This window comes from Mesitornis unicolor, unplaced genomic scaffold (assembly GCF_000695765.1).
Source record: "Mesitornis unicolor isolate BGI_N332 unplaced genomic scaffold, ASM69576v1 scaffold24246, whole genome shotgun sequence".
NCBI classification, from domain to species: Eukaryota; Metazoa; Chordata; class Aves; order Mesitornithiformes; family Mesitornithidae; genus Mesitornis; species Mesitornis unicolor.
Window position 1 is genome coordinate 29,705 of NW_010189246.1, and position 17,995 is coordinate 47,699.

At 37.6% G+C, this 17,995-nt stretch overlaps 1 protein-coding gene across 1 annotated transcript in view; it reads right to left on the minus strand.

Moving 5' to 3' along the window:
- Positions 1 to 9,098, minus strand: part of LOC104541857 (protein transport protein Sec24D-like) — a gene marked incomplete at its 5' end in the record, with an annotated part of 21,175 nt that extends 12,077 nt beyond the window's left edge. Inside the window, 3 exon segments of the mRNA XM_010186008.1 lie at positions 3,868 to 3,992; positions 6,902 to 7,017; positions 8,960 to 9,098. Coding sequence (XP_010184310.1) covers positions 3,868 to 3,992; positions 6,902 to 7,017; positions 8,960 to 9,098 — 380 coding nt within the window.
- Between the last annotated feature and the right edge of the window lie 8,897 nt (positions 9,099 to 17,995).

The following is a 17,995-nucleotide window of genomic DNA, read 5'->3' on the forward strand; positions in this document are numbered from 1 at the left end:
TTGCTTTTAAGCAGCAAAAGCTCTTAGATCCTCCATAACTGTGCATCATGCGGAAAAAGCACTGCAGAAATGGCTCATTATTGCTGGTAAGCTCCCAGGCCAAGCAAAGCGAGCAAACTGCTGCCGAGAGCTACACCTGCAAGCACACTGCAGGCAGCAGAGGCTCGGCCTCGGTTGCTGAGCGGTAGCCCACTGCGCCATTAAGTAGGAGCATTACTAACAGTACTGGTTAGGCTCTTACCAAGTTTGCAGTTCTAAATTCAGTGAACTTTTCTGTAAAAGGTGATCTTATTCAAAAAATTGGTCTTAATTACTAATAAAATAGCACCTTCTCATTGCAGGAGTGAGTTACTCTCACAAATTTACAAAAAAACACCAGATAAAGCAAGCTGTGGTACCTGCAGCTATACAGGTCAGCCCATAGGCTCTGTACAGCAACATAAATGTTTAAAGCTGCCTACTTAACTTACGGTGAGATGTCACAAAACCAGCAAACACTGAGACTGTAGTCTAATGCTTTTTTCATGTTTGAGAGGCAGGAGTTTCATATTCAAAGAACTGAAACTTGGAAATCCTCATTCAATTCCCAGTTATGCCTCTGATTTCATTTATGATCTGAGAGGAATTATTTGATTTCTCTGTGCCTCAGTTTCCATTTTTAAAAGGAGAACAGCAAGAATTATTGCTTAATCTCACCAGGAGGCAGAACTATGTACCACAAAGTTCTTTGAGTCTGCAGCAATAGGAACCACAGAAATACCCGAGCTGATTTATTTTCTTTAGATTATAAAAGAAGTCACTCACAGAAGGTTACAACCGTAAAAAATTTCACACAAAGAAATATGCTAATGGACAAACAGGACACCAGAATGTGCATAGACTCATTCATACAGATGTTACTACCACAGCAAAATAATTTAATAACAGAGCCCTAGCACAGTATTTCCAATTACTAGGCACTTTTAGGGCAAAAAAAAAAATAACAAAAAAAATTCTACTATGTATCCTTCACTCTGATCTCTGAAGAAACAAGGGAGTGTTAACAGGCATCCTGAGCCTTCACCACAGTAAAGCAGCCAGGTGGCTGCTTTATTTTGAAAATATACCTCTAAGGAGCATAAAGCCTTGGCTCCACCAAAATCAATGGCAAGGCCTCCGTGCCATTCCACTGCAGTCAGACTGCATTCACCAGTTCACAAATGCTAGCAGAGTCAAAAATCAGGCTAAAGAGGAGAACAACATACACACACTTTTACTGCAATTCTTGTTTATTTTTTCTTACAGCAAATAGAAAACACTGTCAACCTTTTTCCTGGCTATCCAATCTGTTTGTCTTCAGAGAAAATAAAAATGTCATTGGCAGTTCAAAAGTTTCATCTAAAACCTTGAGCTTGGGAGGGAAAAAGGTTTTCTTGCCTATGATCTTTAACGTCAGTCCACAATGTTAATCCACCACTTCTGTTTTATGGGAACACAGCTAGATGAGAAAGGGGCTACGTGGATCTAAAACAAATCAATCAATCTATATTGAACAAACTCCATAAAGCAGCATTTTAAATAATTCCTCCAAAATACTGTAACTCCAACACGCATAATTTCTGAACGTAAACTTCTAATCATAGCCAGCACTTGGACACTACGATGTTTTTAGTAACATAATTAACAGGGAATATTCAGGAGCCTGATGAAGACAGGGTGTTAAGTAACTTGCTACACACTTTCCTACTTCAAAGAGAAATACCCACATCACCCCAGCAGCCCCAAAGTTGTCACACAGCAGGTATTTGGGACAACTTTTTCAGATACTGCTCTTACCTGTGGCAGTCTGTAGCAGCCAATTGCTTGTGTAGCTCACACACTATTTAGTTCTTTTTAAAGTCTCAGAATGAGATGTCTGGATCTTCTGTACAGAAATGCATTCTTTTTTTTTTTTTAAATTATGCACCTAAAAATCCTACTTGCACAACTAGTTAGCCTGATTTTCTGAGCTCATAAGCACAATTTCTATGAACACATTTCTTTGTATATCTTTAAGTACAGTCAGGAGTTTCTGGTTTGGAACACCTAAGTTCGGAAATGACTGCCCTAAAATTTCAAGCAAGCAAATAATATTTTTTCTAGTGTGCTGCAAGTCTACAAAAAAAACCACAAAGCTCTTAACACCAGGTTTTGAGCCACCTACCTTAATTCTTTCTTTGCTACCTCTAACTTCTCACTTCACAGCCATTTTCACAGGCTTAACTGGCACAGGTGTTTATTCCAATGCCCTTTTGATTACACAGATTGCTTTGCTATCCCACATCTTTCCTCTGAAGGATCTGAGCACAGGGTGAATTCCCAGCATGGGGCTTTCACCTCATGTGATAACAGCAGAATAATTTTGCAGGTGTCTTTCTCCAGCAACAAAAAATGAACACACAGTGACCTTAGTGTCTCAGCACCAAAACAAAAGCCTCACCAGAGACTGTGGTGGAATGCCTTCTTTTTTTTTAATTAATATCATTTAAAGACAACAGACAAGCCTTTGAAGAAACTGAAGGGCCTGTCTTTTCTTTATTTTTTATGTGGGTTTTTTTGTTTGGGTTTTTTTGGTGGTTTTTTCCAGTGGCCATGAAAACCATCCCTGCAAACTAACTATTTAGCAGCAGATTTCTGCAGAGTGCTGGTGAGGAAAAGAATCAAGGTGTCTTTTTTGTGATGCAGATACAGTTGCTTTCATTTTTCCTCAACTTTCAAGCCTAGGTGTTTGTAAAGTGCCAACTGCTTTTTGTTACTACACTCATGCCTTTTATCATCTTCAGAGTCATGATCAATCCTGATGGAAAGCTCTGAGATATGTTCAGGATAATATCAAACACTTGTGTCTCCCGTGTAATCTTCAATGACAAAGTACTTGAGAGATGGCCATACATGGGCATTTGACAAACTAACCCCCCACCCTGGGCTGGAATTTCTTTCATGCACAGAGATCCCAGAAGGACATGTGATAAAAGATTTTTAACATAACCCAGATTATCTCCCACCCTTCCTTACTTTGGTCCCTCCATTTCTTAAGTCTGCTCTTCCTCTGCAAGTACTGTTATTTGGAAGGCAAGTTCTCCAGTGTTGTATGTGCCTTCGCTGAGAAATGTCTTGTCTACTTCATTTCTTGGTCTGACTTTCACTGCTCTCATTTAAATACGCGTGTCTGCATTATTTAAACTTGAACGGAAACTATATTAACATCCTGTACTAAAAATTATATTAAACTGCACTAAAGTAATATATTGTCATAAATATTGATCAGCAGTAATATTACTACGGTGTGTTTAACGCTCAGAAAGCAAATGTGCTGTATTTCATAAAATGTTTGCTGCCTACAAGATCTGTTCTTCTCTCAGATAGATACCAGGACAGAAAGTCTTACAGCACAGCAAGCAGCTCTAAAAGTTCTGCTAATTAACAGTAAAAGCTAAAGATACAAGCCACCACCACTATGGCTTTAGAGAGACTTGCTGTTCTCAAGTATTTTGGCTTTGATTTAATAAGAAAAGCAGCATTGAGTAAACAGAACTTCAGCAAGTTAACTCAGAACTGCAAGCCAGGACTTAGCTGATAACACCACTAGAGTTCACTACAAGAAAGGAAAAGAATGCATGCTACATGTGCAATTGGTGACAGGTTCTTTCCATTCATATAGTAAGGCCAGACATCAAAGTTTAAGAACTGCCAGTGGTGTCAAAATTAACATTTGGTCACTGTTACCCCAAAAATGCCTGCATTGTAAATTTTGACATTTTATGTAGCTTCTTTTTACTTCTCAACATGCAAAGCTGCCTGAAAACTGCAGTGTAGCAAGATAAGCACAGCATACTTATGTTTCTTTACCTTGGAAGCTTATCTAGCAGAGTCTTCAGTTCATCACATATGAGTTTGACTAGGCCACTGTTTATGTTTCTGTACGATACATCTATCATGAAGATATAAGCTGGTGGATTTGGAGGCTTGTTGTTCTACAGAAAAAATGACCATTCACAGGAAAAATTAGACAGTGTCTTGTTACGTTGAAAAAATGTACAGGTGGTAGTATAAGACAATGTAAATACAGCGTTCAGTTGTTTGAAAAATGCAATGGATCACAAATAGCATTTATTGCAGAAAGCTGACACGTACTGGGTAAAGTCCATCGCTGGAATAAAATTCTTACTGGAAAATAGCATCATAATGGCATAAAATATGTAAAGGGTAATAGTTTATTAGATAAGATGAAACACAAATATTTTCTGTTGGAATTCAAGCGTTTAAACCAATTTGCCTTTTGGCTTTTTTTCTCTATCCATATAGTTTTCGCATTCCCTATATCAGTATGCAATACCATTTTGTTAGTATAAATGCTTAAATTCAGTTTTTGTTAGCATTTGCCTCTAACAACTGTTAAGTGATTTGTAACCAATCTGGAAACAGAAAATACAACTTAAGTACTGAACCAGAATTAAAATATCTTAGTTCTTAGCAGTACTAAATGGTCATCATCTGCATCCTGTCTGTCTGTCTTGCTACCTCATGCTCCAGTCCATTCTGGACAGCTGAACTGTACTTTCAAGAATAAGATGGCTTTCTGTAAGATAATCAAAGAACGACAGTGGAAAATTCAATGTACGTAACTGGTGCATATACAGCAGTGACTTGGGCTGGCATAGATTCATTTGAGCATAATTTTTTAAGCCATAGTCAATGTCAGTGGCATACAAATCGTGAGATACATTACTGACACAAGTTTCTGTAAGAAAGAGTAATATGAAGGATTTTTGTTTTCAGATAAAGCAATGCAGTGCTTAGAGATGTCCATAGGAAGGTCATACAAAGTGAACATAGCAACAGTAATCATCATACTCCCTAAGATCAGTTTTCCTAATTCTCATTAAGATGAGTAATGGTCATTAATTGATGTCAAATTCAGGACAGCTTTTTCATTCTACTGTTTCGCAGCCTTCATGTATAGAGCTGTGATCACTTACCAAATTATACTTAAAATAAACCTCAGAAAACTCCCATTTACAAAAAAAAAATCTAACCCTTGAATTATGACTTGTCCATAGTCCCTGGCACACTTGAAACTAAACTTTATACCCTTGATCTCACTCCATTTGAATCACATAAATCAGGATTAACTCCTGTCAACTAAAACCAAGCAGTATTTTTAAAAGCTGTTCTGTTTACTGTATTTGGAATCTAGTTTCAAAAACTGTATCAAACACTACTTCTAAACTCATATCGCATCACGACTGATAAAGAATCCCTGCAGAATTCCTGACAAATACATGGTAGAAATGAGGACTTGTGCTCTTGCCACATCCGCTTAGCAGGAGAGTAATAATGGAAAACAGCTGTTATTTGTTAACATTTTTTGTAGCTGTTCATCCTTGTCATTTGATAAGCACAAAAGGAAATGACTTTTCAGTTCTGGTCTTAAACTGGATTTATAAAAGAATTAAAATTTTGTAACTTGGAGCAAAATGAAAAACAACAATGGTAACTTCTCTAAAATTTAATGACTCAGCATTTCCAGAGTAAGCGCTAATTTTTCAAGTTCTCTTTTTTGTAACATTCTAGTAAGTCTATGGCTGGGTCTTCGCAACAAGACAGACCAACCATGCTGGATGACTTCTCAAGGAAACGCCCTGATTTAAGCTCTGGCAAATGCTGCTGCACTGAAAGCTGCATTGTGAGAATAACTGCATCATACGGGGTTACACTTGAGTAGAGAAAAAGAGCTGTGAAAATGGCACAGAGCCATTCAGTACACATAAGCTTTCAAAAGTTTAGCAGCCCAAAATCAGCAAAGCTTACCCACATTTGGTGGAGCTACACTGGACGTACACTGACTAAGGATCCCGCACTGTATTTCTGTAATGTCTCACTACAGTTCTCTCCTGTCCTGGGGTTTAACCCAGATTTCAGTAAAATTGATATAGGTGGTCTCAGGAATTTCACTGGATTTTGGAGCAGCACCCCAGTAAGAAAGCAGAATTAAACCTGTTCATTTTCTTTGTACCAGCAATAATGTCTGAAGAAGTTACTGGTATCTAATTCAAGACTTTGTAGGATCCGATTGTCTTTCCTAACCTTACCATGACCTCATTTCCACTGACAGAAAGAAAATTCTGCCTGATTTCAGCAAAACCAGAAAAATATGTCCCCACTGTGGACAGATGAAGTCACACTTGCAGTTTTGCAAAAGGATCTAAAGTTTGAAAAGTTTAATTGATTTATGCTTTCAGACATACCAAATGCAATTCTCTAATAAAAACAACTACAAATACAGTGGCTTGAGTGGGCTTTGGATTAAGTTCTCCAGTGAGTTAATATTAGGAGAAAGAACTCATTTCCACTGTAACTTATTTATTGGTCAGAATACTAAAACTGCACTTGCCAGGAAAAGATTGCAATGTCAAATTCCCTTACGAAGATTTTCAGTACTGGGAAGGCAATTTAGGGCGTCTGTCTGTCTTCAAAATTAGTAAGAGACATGCAGCTAAAATGTAACACTGTCAGAATTTCAACAAAATTCAACTCATGATAAATAAAATTCAACTAAATAATAAATAAATTCCACTAAATAAACTCTAAACAGTGCAACATGCTAGCTAGGACCAAAGGAGCGCCCCAGTTGAAGACTGGTGATCCATGACTTTACTGCACTATTTGTTATTCTTACTTCCTACTCTCATACTCTGCAGCACAAAAGAACAAAACATAGTATTATAAGCTTAAATTCTCCACATTCATCTACATTTTCTAGAATGTTCTTGAACTCTGATATACATCTTACAAGTGTTTTTACTCTACTGTAGGTATTTAAAGGATTTTTGTTTATTTTGACAAAAAATTGTAAATTAGTTTGCATCCTGGAAATACTCACTCGGCAATAATCCAACGTAGCAACATATTCATAAGATCCCAGAGAGAGCTCAGGCCTTTCATAGTGATCTACCCGTCGGCCAATGTGGTCCAGATGTTGAAAGAAGAATGGAGGGACTAAAAGCCAACACAAGAGCAGAAAAAACATTTATATCTCAGGGAGGATGGGAACAACCCAGCAACTCCTTTAAACACACATATTGTACTAACATAGGCACCTTTGTTACTGATCAAGGGAAGAGTTTAAACACTTAGCCAGGTTGCAATGCTTCTTTCCCCCCACATTAGCTATAAAAAAACCCCAAACAAAACCCCACCACATTCTAGTAATGCTAGCTCCTTTGGTACTTGGAGGATAGGGGATGTCCCCTCATAAATGTCCATTTTCTCCCACCTATAGACTGTCAGGCTGACTCATGTCATTTCCACAGGCAGGAGTTTGCTACCTTCAGGATATAGACTTAAGAGTGGCTTTTTTATTCATAGATACAGCCTGCTCACAGCTTAATTCAAATCACCTCAGCTCTGCAGAGGGACAGCAGTAAAACCAGCACTTCTCCTAAAACCTGTACTGCTTTATCCAAAACCACCATTCAGTGGAAATAGCTCTACAAAGTTCACAGCCCTGGTCTGCTGTACAGCAAAGAGCATTGAGTCCATTATACTGGGAACCTTCTGCAGCTACAGACAAAAGGTGCAGAACTCCAAAGCATTACGAAATCACAGAATCACAGAATCACAGAACGTTAGGGATTGGAAGGGACCTCAAAAGATCATCCAGTCCAATCCCCCTGCCGGAGCAGGAACGCCTAGATGAGGTTGCACAGGAAGGCGTCCAGGTGGGTTTTGAATGTCTCCAGAGAAGGAGACTCCACAACCTCTCTGGGCAGCCTGTTCCAGTGCTCTGTCACCCTCACTGAGAAGAAGTTTCTTCTCAAATTTAAGTGGAAATCAAGTGGGTTTGCCACCAGCAACTTATGTGCTGCTAATCTGATGGTTAGAGTCCACCTTTGGATTTCAGCTCATCTTTCCTCAATCAATATAATGTTTAGAATGCTTATTTTTCACATTTTTTCCTGTAAAAAGTGGGAGAGACAGGAACTCGGAGGAATATCTACCTAACTTGCTGGCCATTTTTAGTCCTCATTAAAGTTCTCTGGTTTGGTTTTTTTTAAAGCTTTCTGACTTGGATAAAAGACTGTAGTAATACAAAACATGATTTAAAATGACACTGCAAATTAAATGTCTTTCTTAAAATGTTCACAATGCATTTATATTTAAAATTTCTCTAGATGAGAGTTTAAATTGCGAACAAACTATGAAAATTGTTATTCGCTCTGCTTGTAGAAACATTTGACAATCAGGCAGAAAAGAAGCTGGAATGAGTCTGTCAGGGTTCACATTTCAGAGTTGAAAAAGATTACTGTATTAGGGAAAGCACTATACTGCTGTGATCTGTGCCGAGGAAATCCAACTTGCTACAAATGTCTAGAAAGGCTTGTTCAGGCAAAGGTTTGGGATTTAGCCAAGAGCACAAGAACAGTTATGAGTCACATGCAGCACACTTGAACAAATATGGCATGGTATCTTCTGTGAAAACCAACACTTGTCACAGGAAGATTAATAGGTTATTTAACCATTGCATCCACAGTCATGGACAGGACTAGGCTAACGTGGTTCTAAATATTTGGTTCTTGCTGGACATTTAGACCTTTTAAAGAAATCAATTTTTTCCCCACACAAAAGTTGCTTCTGGTTAGCAGTGCAAGCTGCTTTGTATCCTATGTAGACATAACATTTTTAAATACAGTTTTGATCATAGGAGACTGGACTTTGTAAGTCACCATTTATTTTTTTAAATTGTACTGAACAAATGTTTCTATGTCTTTTTCCTGGGTAGGTCGGTTTTTTTTTAATTTGTGAAATAGGTCTAGTTACTGCATCTCACTAAACTATTTTCTCATCAAGTCAGCAAGTCAAGAAAATAATTTTAGGGATAAAGTTTCTTTTTAGTTTTATGGAATTGGTATGAATCACAGGTCAGAGAAACACCACTTACCATCATTTACACAACTGCAAAATCCACACTGGAATCTTCTTCCACCTTCAATAAACTGCATGAAGGGACACATATAAGCTTTGCACCTGTTGCATCGGATTGGTCCTGTCTCACCGTGGTTTACAACATAAAGAGGTGCCTAGATGAAGAGGTACATGAAGTTACAAAAAGCAATGCAAGCTTGAAACCAAATAAAGTAAGCTATAAAGTTACTGCTCAGACTTAACTCTGGTGAGAGACCACCTGATCAAGAGAGCACTCACTGTTCAGCATTTATCCCAAATCTGCAGTACAGTTGGCTCAACCCCATAGGTCCCCTGAGGGGCTAAATTTAGAAGTTCATAGGCCTTATTCTGACATTTCTCAGAAAGAGAGTAAGGATTCACACCAAAAGCCTACAAAGTTTTGAAAACATTGGAAGTTTAGGGTTGATTTTCTCTGGCAAACGGTTTCTACAGCTCACAAAGAGAAATCTGCTGGACTCAGGTATTTTGCCTTCTCTATCAGATTGAGCTTTTCCTAAAGAAATCTACTGCTGCTCACCTATTGCATGTGGTCTTTCAAATGGGTATTTGCTAAGAAAGCTTCTAAAAATTTGCCATAAATGCTGCCCCCAATGCTGCCATGTTACATGCTACACTAACATTTAGATGTTGTCAGGGTCACCAGCTAGAGTAGAAGATTTAGAAGATTTAGATTTCACTAATATTTATTGAAGGAAAGTACATACAGCAAACAAACTCAGTATCTCAAGCACTTGTCAGTTTAATTACACTGACCGTGCTTGCTTACAGCTTCTGCCAAAAAAACACAGCTAATGGAAAACATTTTCCAGATGCCTCTTCCAGCAATAACTGTGCAGCATCTGAAAGATTCCTGTGATTATACTTCATGTTAGAAAAGTCATACTTGAAACCACTGTGCAAATGGAAGTTTGCTCAGTTATTTATGAAACTATATGGAGCACAAAAATATTTTGTATTTTTCTTTTTTTCTTACTCCCTTCAACCCCAACTAAACATCTCTGACTGTAAGAAAAAGAAAGGAAATCCAGAGTTTGGACACGTAACAGATTTCTACAAGAGGAAAAACGCTGACAGCCTTTGAATGCTAAAACATTTCCACTAGCATATCAACTTTTTTTTCTTTTAATTATTCTGTTTCTTCTTACAGAACGGACATATTGCATCTATTACACACTATCTTTTATTGGAGCATAGGAGTCTTTGAAAACCTAGAAAATCATATGTGTTCTCCTAGCATTCACTGCTTACGTACATTTTATTGTTTGTTTATATTTTACAGAGACTATTCTACCCATTTATTTCTCCAAAGGGTTTAATGCTTTTTGCCAAAGACTTTTATACATATGAGTAGATTTTTACTACGTGCATTTTAAGTGTTCCCTCCTGCTCCACTGAGTTATTATTTTACTTTGTGTTCCTTCTTCTACAAAAATTGCGTTTAACACAACTTATCCACCAATGTCAGCTGGCAAACTATCAGGGTCATTTTTCAGACATGAAAGCCTTGGCTATAAAACCTGCTCATCAGCCACAATCATTTAATAAGTTTTAAAACTTCTGGGTTTTGTTCATTACTTGGCAATTTTCTGATTATCATTCTGCTGTATTAGTTTAATGAGGCCTGGATCTGGTTTGCAGTTTATACTATTATAGTATCTGACCTGGCAGGGGAGAAAATCAAGACCGAACAACTCCTGCTGCATTTATGCACATTGATTTAGTAATTTTAAACTTTGTTTTCATACATTTAATGCTATCCAAGAACAAAGAAAAATTACCTCCAAATGATCAAATACCTTACCAAAATTAAGACCTTTACGTATAAAGCATGAATATGAAAAATAAAAAAAAAATGCTGTGAGGTTCTACATTCTTACACATACTTAATAACTACATTTTTAAAGACAGCAGAGATAAAAATATTTTTTCCTTGTTTTTTCATATTTGGGAGTGGAAATTTTAGTTTTCCCCTCACTTTAAGCTTCTTTTACAAAGTTATTTATTACAAAGTCCTTTGTAAAATGTGGCCTTAGAGCCCAAATAACCTAAGGGTTATGTTTACAAAGATTTACATGGACATTTAACTTTTTGCATTAAATGGTTGTCTTGAACTTACTGAGACTACGTGCAGTACATGAGGTTAAAACACACGCTCAAGTCCTAAGAAAACAGTATCAACAGGCAATGCTCTGTTAATACATGCTAGGTTGGATTCTGTTTTGTCTCATCCAGACAAATAAAGGATAAAACATCAATAAAATCATACTGCAGAAGCTAGCTACTTTTTCTTCCTAATAAGCTTGCAGAAAGTTAAAAAAAAAAAAAAGGAGAATATATAATAAGGAGAGAAAAAAAATCACTGAAAGAAAACCACGCAAAAAATTTGCATGGAACAGAATTAGGGATTTTGTCTAAAAAAGAACAAATCCTGCAAAAAAATCCTATGTGTACCTTTATTGATTTATTAATTTGGATTTTTTAATTAAATTGAATTTACACTTTAGTATTTTCTTAAAATAACTTAAAACATTACAACAACACATCTAATAATAAAGCTATTTGTATTCAGAATAAGCACTCAGTCTGAAAGCATCAAAAACACCACTTCTTGATGTGAAAAACACAGTTTCAAAAGAAACTTTACCTCAAAAAAGCTGAAATCTTCCAGGACATTATACCATAAGACTAGACATTCTACCCATCAAGAGAAATTAATGGGTGTGTAAACTGCTATTGCATTTCCAACTGTCAAAATAACTTCTGTTAGGGCGAAGTAACTTTTTTTGAAAAAAAATACATAGATCTCCATGGGAATTTACAAAGATAAATAATGCTGTATGTGCACCAGAAAGCATAAAATAGAGTAGTAAGTTTAAACTAATGCACTAAAGTGCTTTACTCTCTGTAGATGTCACTGTATACCAAGAAGATAGATCAGAATTCTCTTTATGGTCCCATGGAAGTCAGTGGCAAACTGTCATAGGAGCAGAGGAATAAGAGAAAACAAACAAACAAGCAAAATCTTATTTTTTTTAAATGCAATACTCCTCATTTTTTGCCTTTCCACCTATAAAGTATCAGCATTTGCTTTCTCTTCTCCCTTAATTCTCTACAAATAAAAAGTAAATCAAGTTAGATATCTATCATAGCTATTTGGACATTTGCTATACTTGTGGACCTGTTAAGGCCTTACACCCCTCTTGCCCCTCATCTCTTCACAAACCTTTGCCCAATTTGCCTATTCAGACCACCTAATTGAGAACAGAGACAGAATTCACAAAAAACAACACTTAAGTATTGGTTGCTGGCATTCCAGCACTACCAAAACATAAATATTTATCAAAACCAATGATTAAACTAATACTTGGTAGACTAAATCAGAATGGGACACATAAAAGCAATTCCTTTTATGTAAGTTGAAAGAGAAGAGAGGCAGAAGCCGCTGTGCTGGGAGGCAGAACATGGTAGTTTTAGGTTAAAGCAAAGGAGGACTGGGCAGAAGAGATGAGAAATACTGTAACAGACCTGCATAAACTTTCCCTTCTCTGGAAACTCAGGTCCCTGCTGGAGTGCAAGTCTTGAAAGCTGATCTGATAAACCATAACTTATTCTACTATTAGTCCAAATATAGCTGTGATAGCACAAGTTTTATTCTGGAAATATTTCAGCAAGAACATATCTCAGGAGTCAGAACAATATCACAAAGCAACAGATAGACATTGGTGGCACAGCTCCAAGATGAAATATATCCATAAAAATTTCCAAAGCAACTGCAACCTGCACTTCAAAGTCTGAGAAAGCTGAATTACTATTGCTTGCTATAAAAACGAAGTCCTGACCCACTCCTGAGGGTTCCCAGTGATGCCTGCAAAGTATCACCTTATACATATTGCAGGATCAGGGCCACAGCTGGAAATTATAAATGTAGGAGTAAGGACTGTGATAAAGCTCAAGATCATCATGGCACATCTCTGGAAAGGCAACCTAAAGAGAAAAATCACAGGAGAGGGAGTGTCTCTGGAGAACAAAAGAGGGATATGCAAACATTGAGGAAAACTAGCCATTTATCACACAACAAAATAAAATACGTACAGCATCTGCATTCATTGCCAGACTCGCATTTGGACTGGGCTGCAAGAAAGCATTTTGTAGCTGTGCTGCAAGACAAATCTCCACACGCGATGGATACCGCGCCTTGTCTTTGCCTTTTCCTACCTACCACAGCGAAGGTGTGTAGTGTCTGCCCACTCCTTGACATCCACCCTTATCAGCACAGTGACAGGTCTGCGTTAGGAGCTGTGATTCTGCCCTTAGTTTGACTCCACCATCGGTTAGGTGCATTTAACACCCCAGCACTGAAACAACAGGAATGCTATCATATTGAAAAGAGGCCCACACACCTTTCAAAGTCTGGCTACATTCAAGAAGAACACAGAAACTCTTTCCATGAGTGCATTTTTGAATTAGATCAGTGTCTCTACTCCCACTCTAATTACTCATCCTCACAAGAAGGGGAATTTGCCACCAGTTCTTCCATATACTTTTGAAGGACATTACCACTGGAAGACACAGAGGGTCACTCTACACTATATAACATTGTATACTATACATGACAAATTGCCTTTTCAACCACAAATTATCTCCAGGACAAATTATTCTGAAAGCACACCCCAGATGATGGCTATATTTGTTTAAAAGGGAGATGTATCTCACAGCTTTGAAAAGCTGCACAGATACACAACTCCTGATGACTTCCAATATGATAGCTCCTTAAAATTATACTCCACAATCAGCAGTACTATACCAGATAAAATGTTTTATACTTCTGATGTACAGTGAACATTAAACATTGTATTTGCATGGCTGATTAACAGAAAAAAAAGACAAAATTGCCAACTATTCAATCCAGACAGCCCATAAAACAGACAAGCTGTGCAGTTTGCCAGGGCAACACATTCAGAAAGGAAGTGATTCCAGAGTTATTACTTAGATTGACATTGATGGAAGTCTAACTATTAAAATATTCATATGAGAATTTTAAGATATGCTATACCATGTAACTTTCTAATGAACAAAGGAGAATGTTGTTAACTAAGTATGGTACCACTGCCCCAAGTAAATCTTGTGTTTAATTGGTACAGCAAGGAGATAAGGGAAAAACCCATGGATAATCAAAGGGAATTCTGAAATCTAACATTCATGTTTCTTGGAAAAAAACTAGGTCATGAACCAAACTGTTTCTGTTTCCTAAGACTGTTGAAGGGGTTTGTTTTCTTTCATTATACCATCATAGATTGCTTTTGAGAAAGACTAACCAGTCTACAAATAATCCCTTGGTTTTGAGTTGCTTTACTGATTCGTATTAAAATGTCAAGAAAGCATTTCCCTTTGTGATGTTCCTACTGTCTTTTATCAGAAGCCATTCCCTCTGAAGACAGAAATGATTCTGCCTATTCTTGGTTTGTAGATGTTGAACATTATCAGCCTCCTCAGCGGATGACTCAAGTCAATTTGGGCTATCATATCTGCAAGGTTCACAGCAGGTTCAAGTATTTTCCATAATATACTGCTTTTTCATCTGTTTCCTCGTTTGTTTTCATAAATGCAGCACAGCTAAACCATCTACCATGCGATTATCTCTTGGCTCTAACCTCATTTTTACAAACCATATAAAAACACAAGAAGCATGTTCAGACCTCCTTGCTCAAAAACCCTCCAGACCCAGGCATTCACTCACATATACAGCAGTGCAAAAAAATATTGTGGCATGGTAGGTGAGTTTCAAGCTGACACTGCATATGGGATACAATCCAGTGTGTAGCACACTAAACAGAAAGTTACTGATTTCAGTGGATCATACCTCTGGCTACCCTTGAAATCCTTACTCAGCGTTCACTTTTTAAGGGGACTATTGCAAATAACTGAATAGAGCGGCAGCATGAAGAGTGTATGTACAGGCTACTCTATTCAACAGGAGAAGAATGATTACTACAAGTTTGGGGATGGGGTGAAAATACATGTAAAAGTGATAACAGTTTGATGTAAAGCAACACCAAAATTAGTTAGCTTACTTGTTTAGAACTTCCTTATCATACAGGTGACAGAAAAGGGGAGGAAGGACAAATAAAAAAGGACAATAAAAGGAAAGAGGTTCACTATCCATACTTAAGAGAGGCACCACAAGTTTTCCTGGTCACGATCCAAGGCCAGGAATACCAAGCGTTAACAAGTCAGCGCTCTCCAGCACTTCTCAGCTTTGAAGTGCTGACTGTTATTTGGATGTACGGACATGCTGTATCTCAAGTGAAGGTCAGCAGCCTGGATTAACTGATGATATAAGCAGGAGCGTGAAATTGGATAATCAAGAAACTGTGCTGAACAACAGACTTTTAAAATGTTAGCACTTTAAAACAATCAGCTCTCAAACAGGACCTGTCTCAGTTCAGTCTATACTCATCCTGCTGAGAGTAGAAGCTGGTGCAGAGGCACATACACAAGAAGAGAATAAGAGAAGGTGTAAGAGACAGACAAGACTACCCAACGACAGTGTCATCCCTCTGCCTTCCACCCCTGGTTCCCGTTAGCACTCCTGAGAGTGATATGCACATGTTAAATCACATGAGAGGACTCAAGATTCATGCCCGTACCAATCCACAGCTCCACTTCCTACATATCAGTACTACAGATGGTACAGCACTGCAGTCTGTGTCTGAGATTTTTTAGGCACGATTGTCCCACTAGCTGTAAAACCACTGAAAATAAGACAGGCGAGCTTTAGAAAGCTTCTCTACAGAAATGGTAATAATTACAAGGGAGGCAGTCCAGCTTTATTGGTCACATGAGTTTCACAACAAAATTAGAAGTTTGATTTTCAGTGAATTGTTCTCTGTCTGGCTTGAATTTCAGCACTGAACAAAATAAAAGATATTTAGCAATGTATTTTACAGAAGTAAACAGAACTCTTAAACACATCACTTTTATTTCTTGCAGACCACTGCAGGAGAGGCTTTAGAGGATTGTCAAAATAACAAGCAGAATTTGGGCTCCAAATACTGTTACTACCGACTTCTCGACAAGCCCAGTCTCTTACATGTGCTGTATGGTCACATCAATGTTAGTCAAAGATCGCTAAATAAATGATAAATAACAGTTCAAAACACAGGCACAGCCTATAACATACCATGATAACAGGTAAATTGGCCTATCGATTCTGTTTTAGAAGGTCAAAGACCAGTACAAACACAGCTGTGGCCACTTCTAACATGCTTTAAAATATCCTTAAGATAGCCAATCAAGCAACACTCCAGATAGTACTCATGAAAACATGCAGCTCTAGGTTTAGGGAGCAAATATTTAAGTTTGTAAATAAATCTAAATGGAATGTAGTGAAGCTACACTTCTAGATGAAATTTCACAACTGAACATTATCAATGCTTTTCCTGCCTTTGTAGCAAGAATGAAACCAAAGCCTAACTTTGGATTTCAGGGCCATTCTGACCTGCTGGGCTACTGTCAACTTTAGAGACCAAATATGTGGAGTTTTTTATTTTTATATATACACACACACACACACACACACACACAGAGGTTGTTAGATAGATGTATGTGTATAGTAAGTATTTTTCAGCACTTGAGACAAGCAATTCCTGACTTAAGATCATGCATGAAAGTCTGATGAACAGAGGGCTTCTTTCCTTCTTGAAAACTTGGAGTTTCTCTTTTGTTAAAAGGCATTACTGTGACTTTTTAACCAGGTGACTCTCATGATTGCATTCCTGAGAACCTTCTACAGTAGGAACAATCTTGCTCCTTTTTTTGCGCAGTCAAATGTATTGAAGAAAGAAACTTTAATTAGAAAAAAAAAGTACAAACAAGTCTGAGTGTTTTAATTCGAGGTTGATAAAAAAGTTCTCATGACCTGCAGGCCTTCTTGAACAGTGTTTATTAGTAAACATGCCTCTAAGGCCAATTAATTTATTTCCATTGAAATCAAAAAGAACTAAGAGTACGTAAAGTGTCACACTACATTCACAAGCCAACTACAGCTAGCCAATTGCCACAGGAGTACTTACAAAGTATAAGGAGAATTTTTGTTACACGAACAAAAAGCAATACTGAGTATCTTCACCTCTGAACCAAGAGTATTTGCGACAAGTTTAATATGCTTTATAAAAGTTAAGTCTTTTTTATGATGTTAGTTTTGAAAGTCAATAGCAAAACTAGCTGTTACTTTAAAAATACCACAACAGGTAGGAATGTTCCTACTCTGAGTCTCTATTCCATGAATACTTTTGCTACTATGATAGCTAGGATGCTAAAAGCAGACTCCAGAACCTCCAAATATTAATAGTGTTTGTATGCAACTACTCTCCTCTCTTTCACTGACACTGAGCTGTAGCCAAACATCACAAGTAAGGGACTGTGTGGAACTGAGTTTGAGCTAAGTGATCCTGGGCAGGGCACAGACCTGTTCTGATGCTTCTTTACTCTAGGGCTGAGGAGGCAATCTATGGCTCTATTTAGCCAGCATGGATTACCTAATTCTGTTAAACACCATATGAAAAAGCAGCCCCCTCCTCCTATTTCCTGTCCTACATGAAGAGGAGCTTCCCTTCCCACAGAACTACTGAAGGGACGTTCTGTAAGAGACAGCTGAGCCTCTCCTGCTTTTCTACAGGACAGCATTAGAGCCTGCTACGATTAGCACTACATGTAACCGTGTTTGATACAAAAAACCCTAAAACAAATCACCCAACCACAAACAATGGTTTAAACTATTCAACTTTAAAAAAGTTTTTCCTATATAATTGCACACTTTATATAGCTGCATTCAAAATACAATACTGCACTAATATGCACAGATAAGTAAAATACGTATAAACTGAAAATGCAGTAGCAACTTCAGCTTAAAAAGCAAAATACAAACTCTTCCTCCTGAACTTCCTAAATACCAGAGTGTTCCGACTCTAAAGTTTCCAAGGTAACTGAGTAACATCCCTGACAGCTTAGT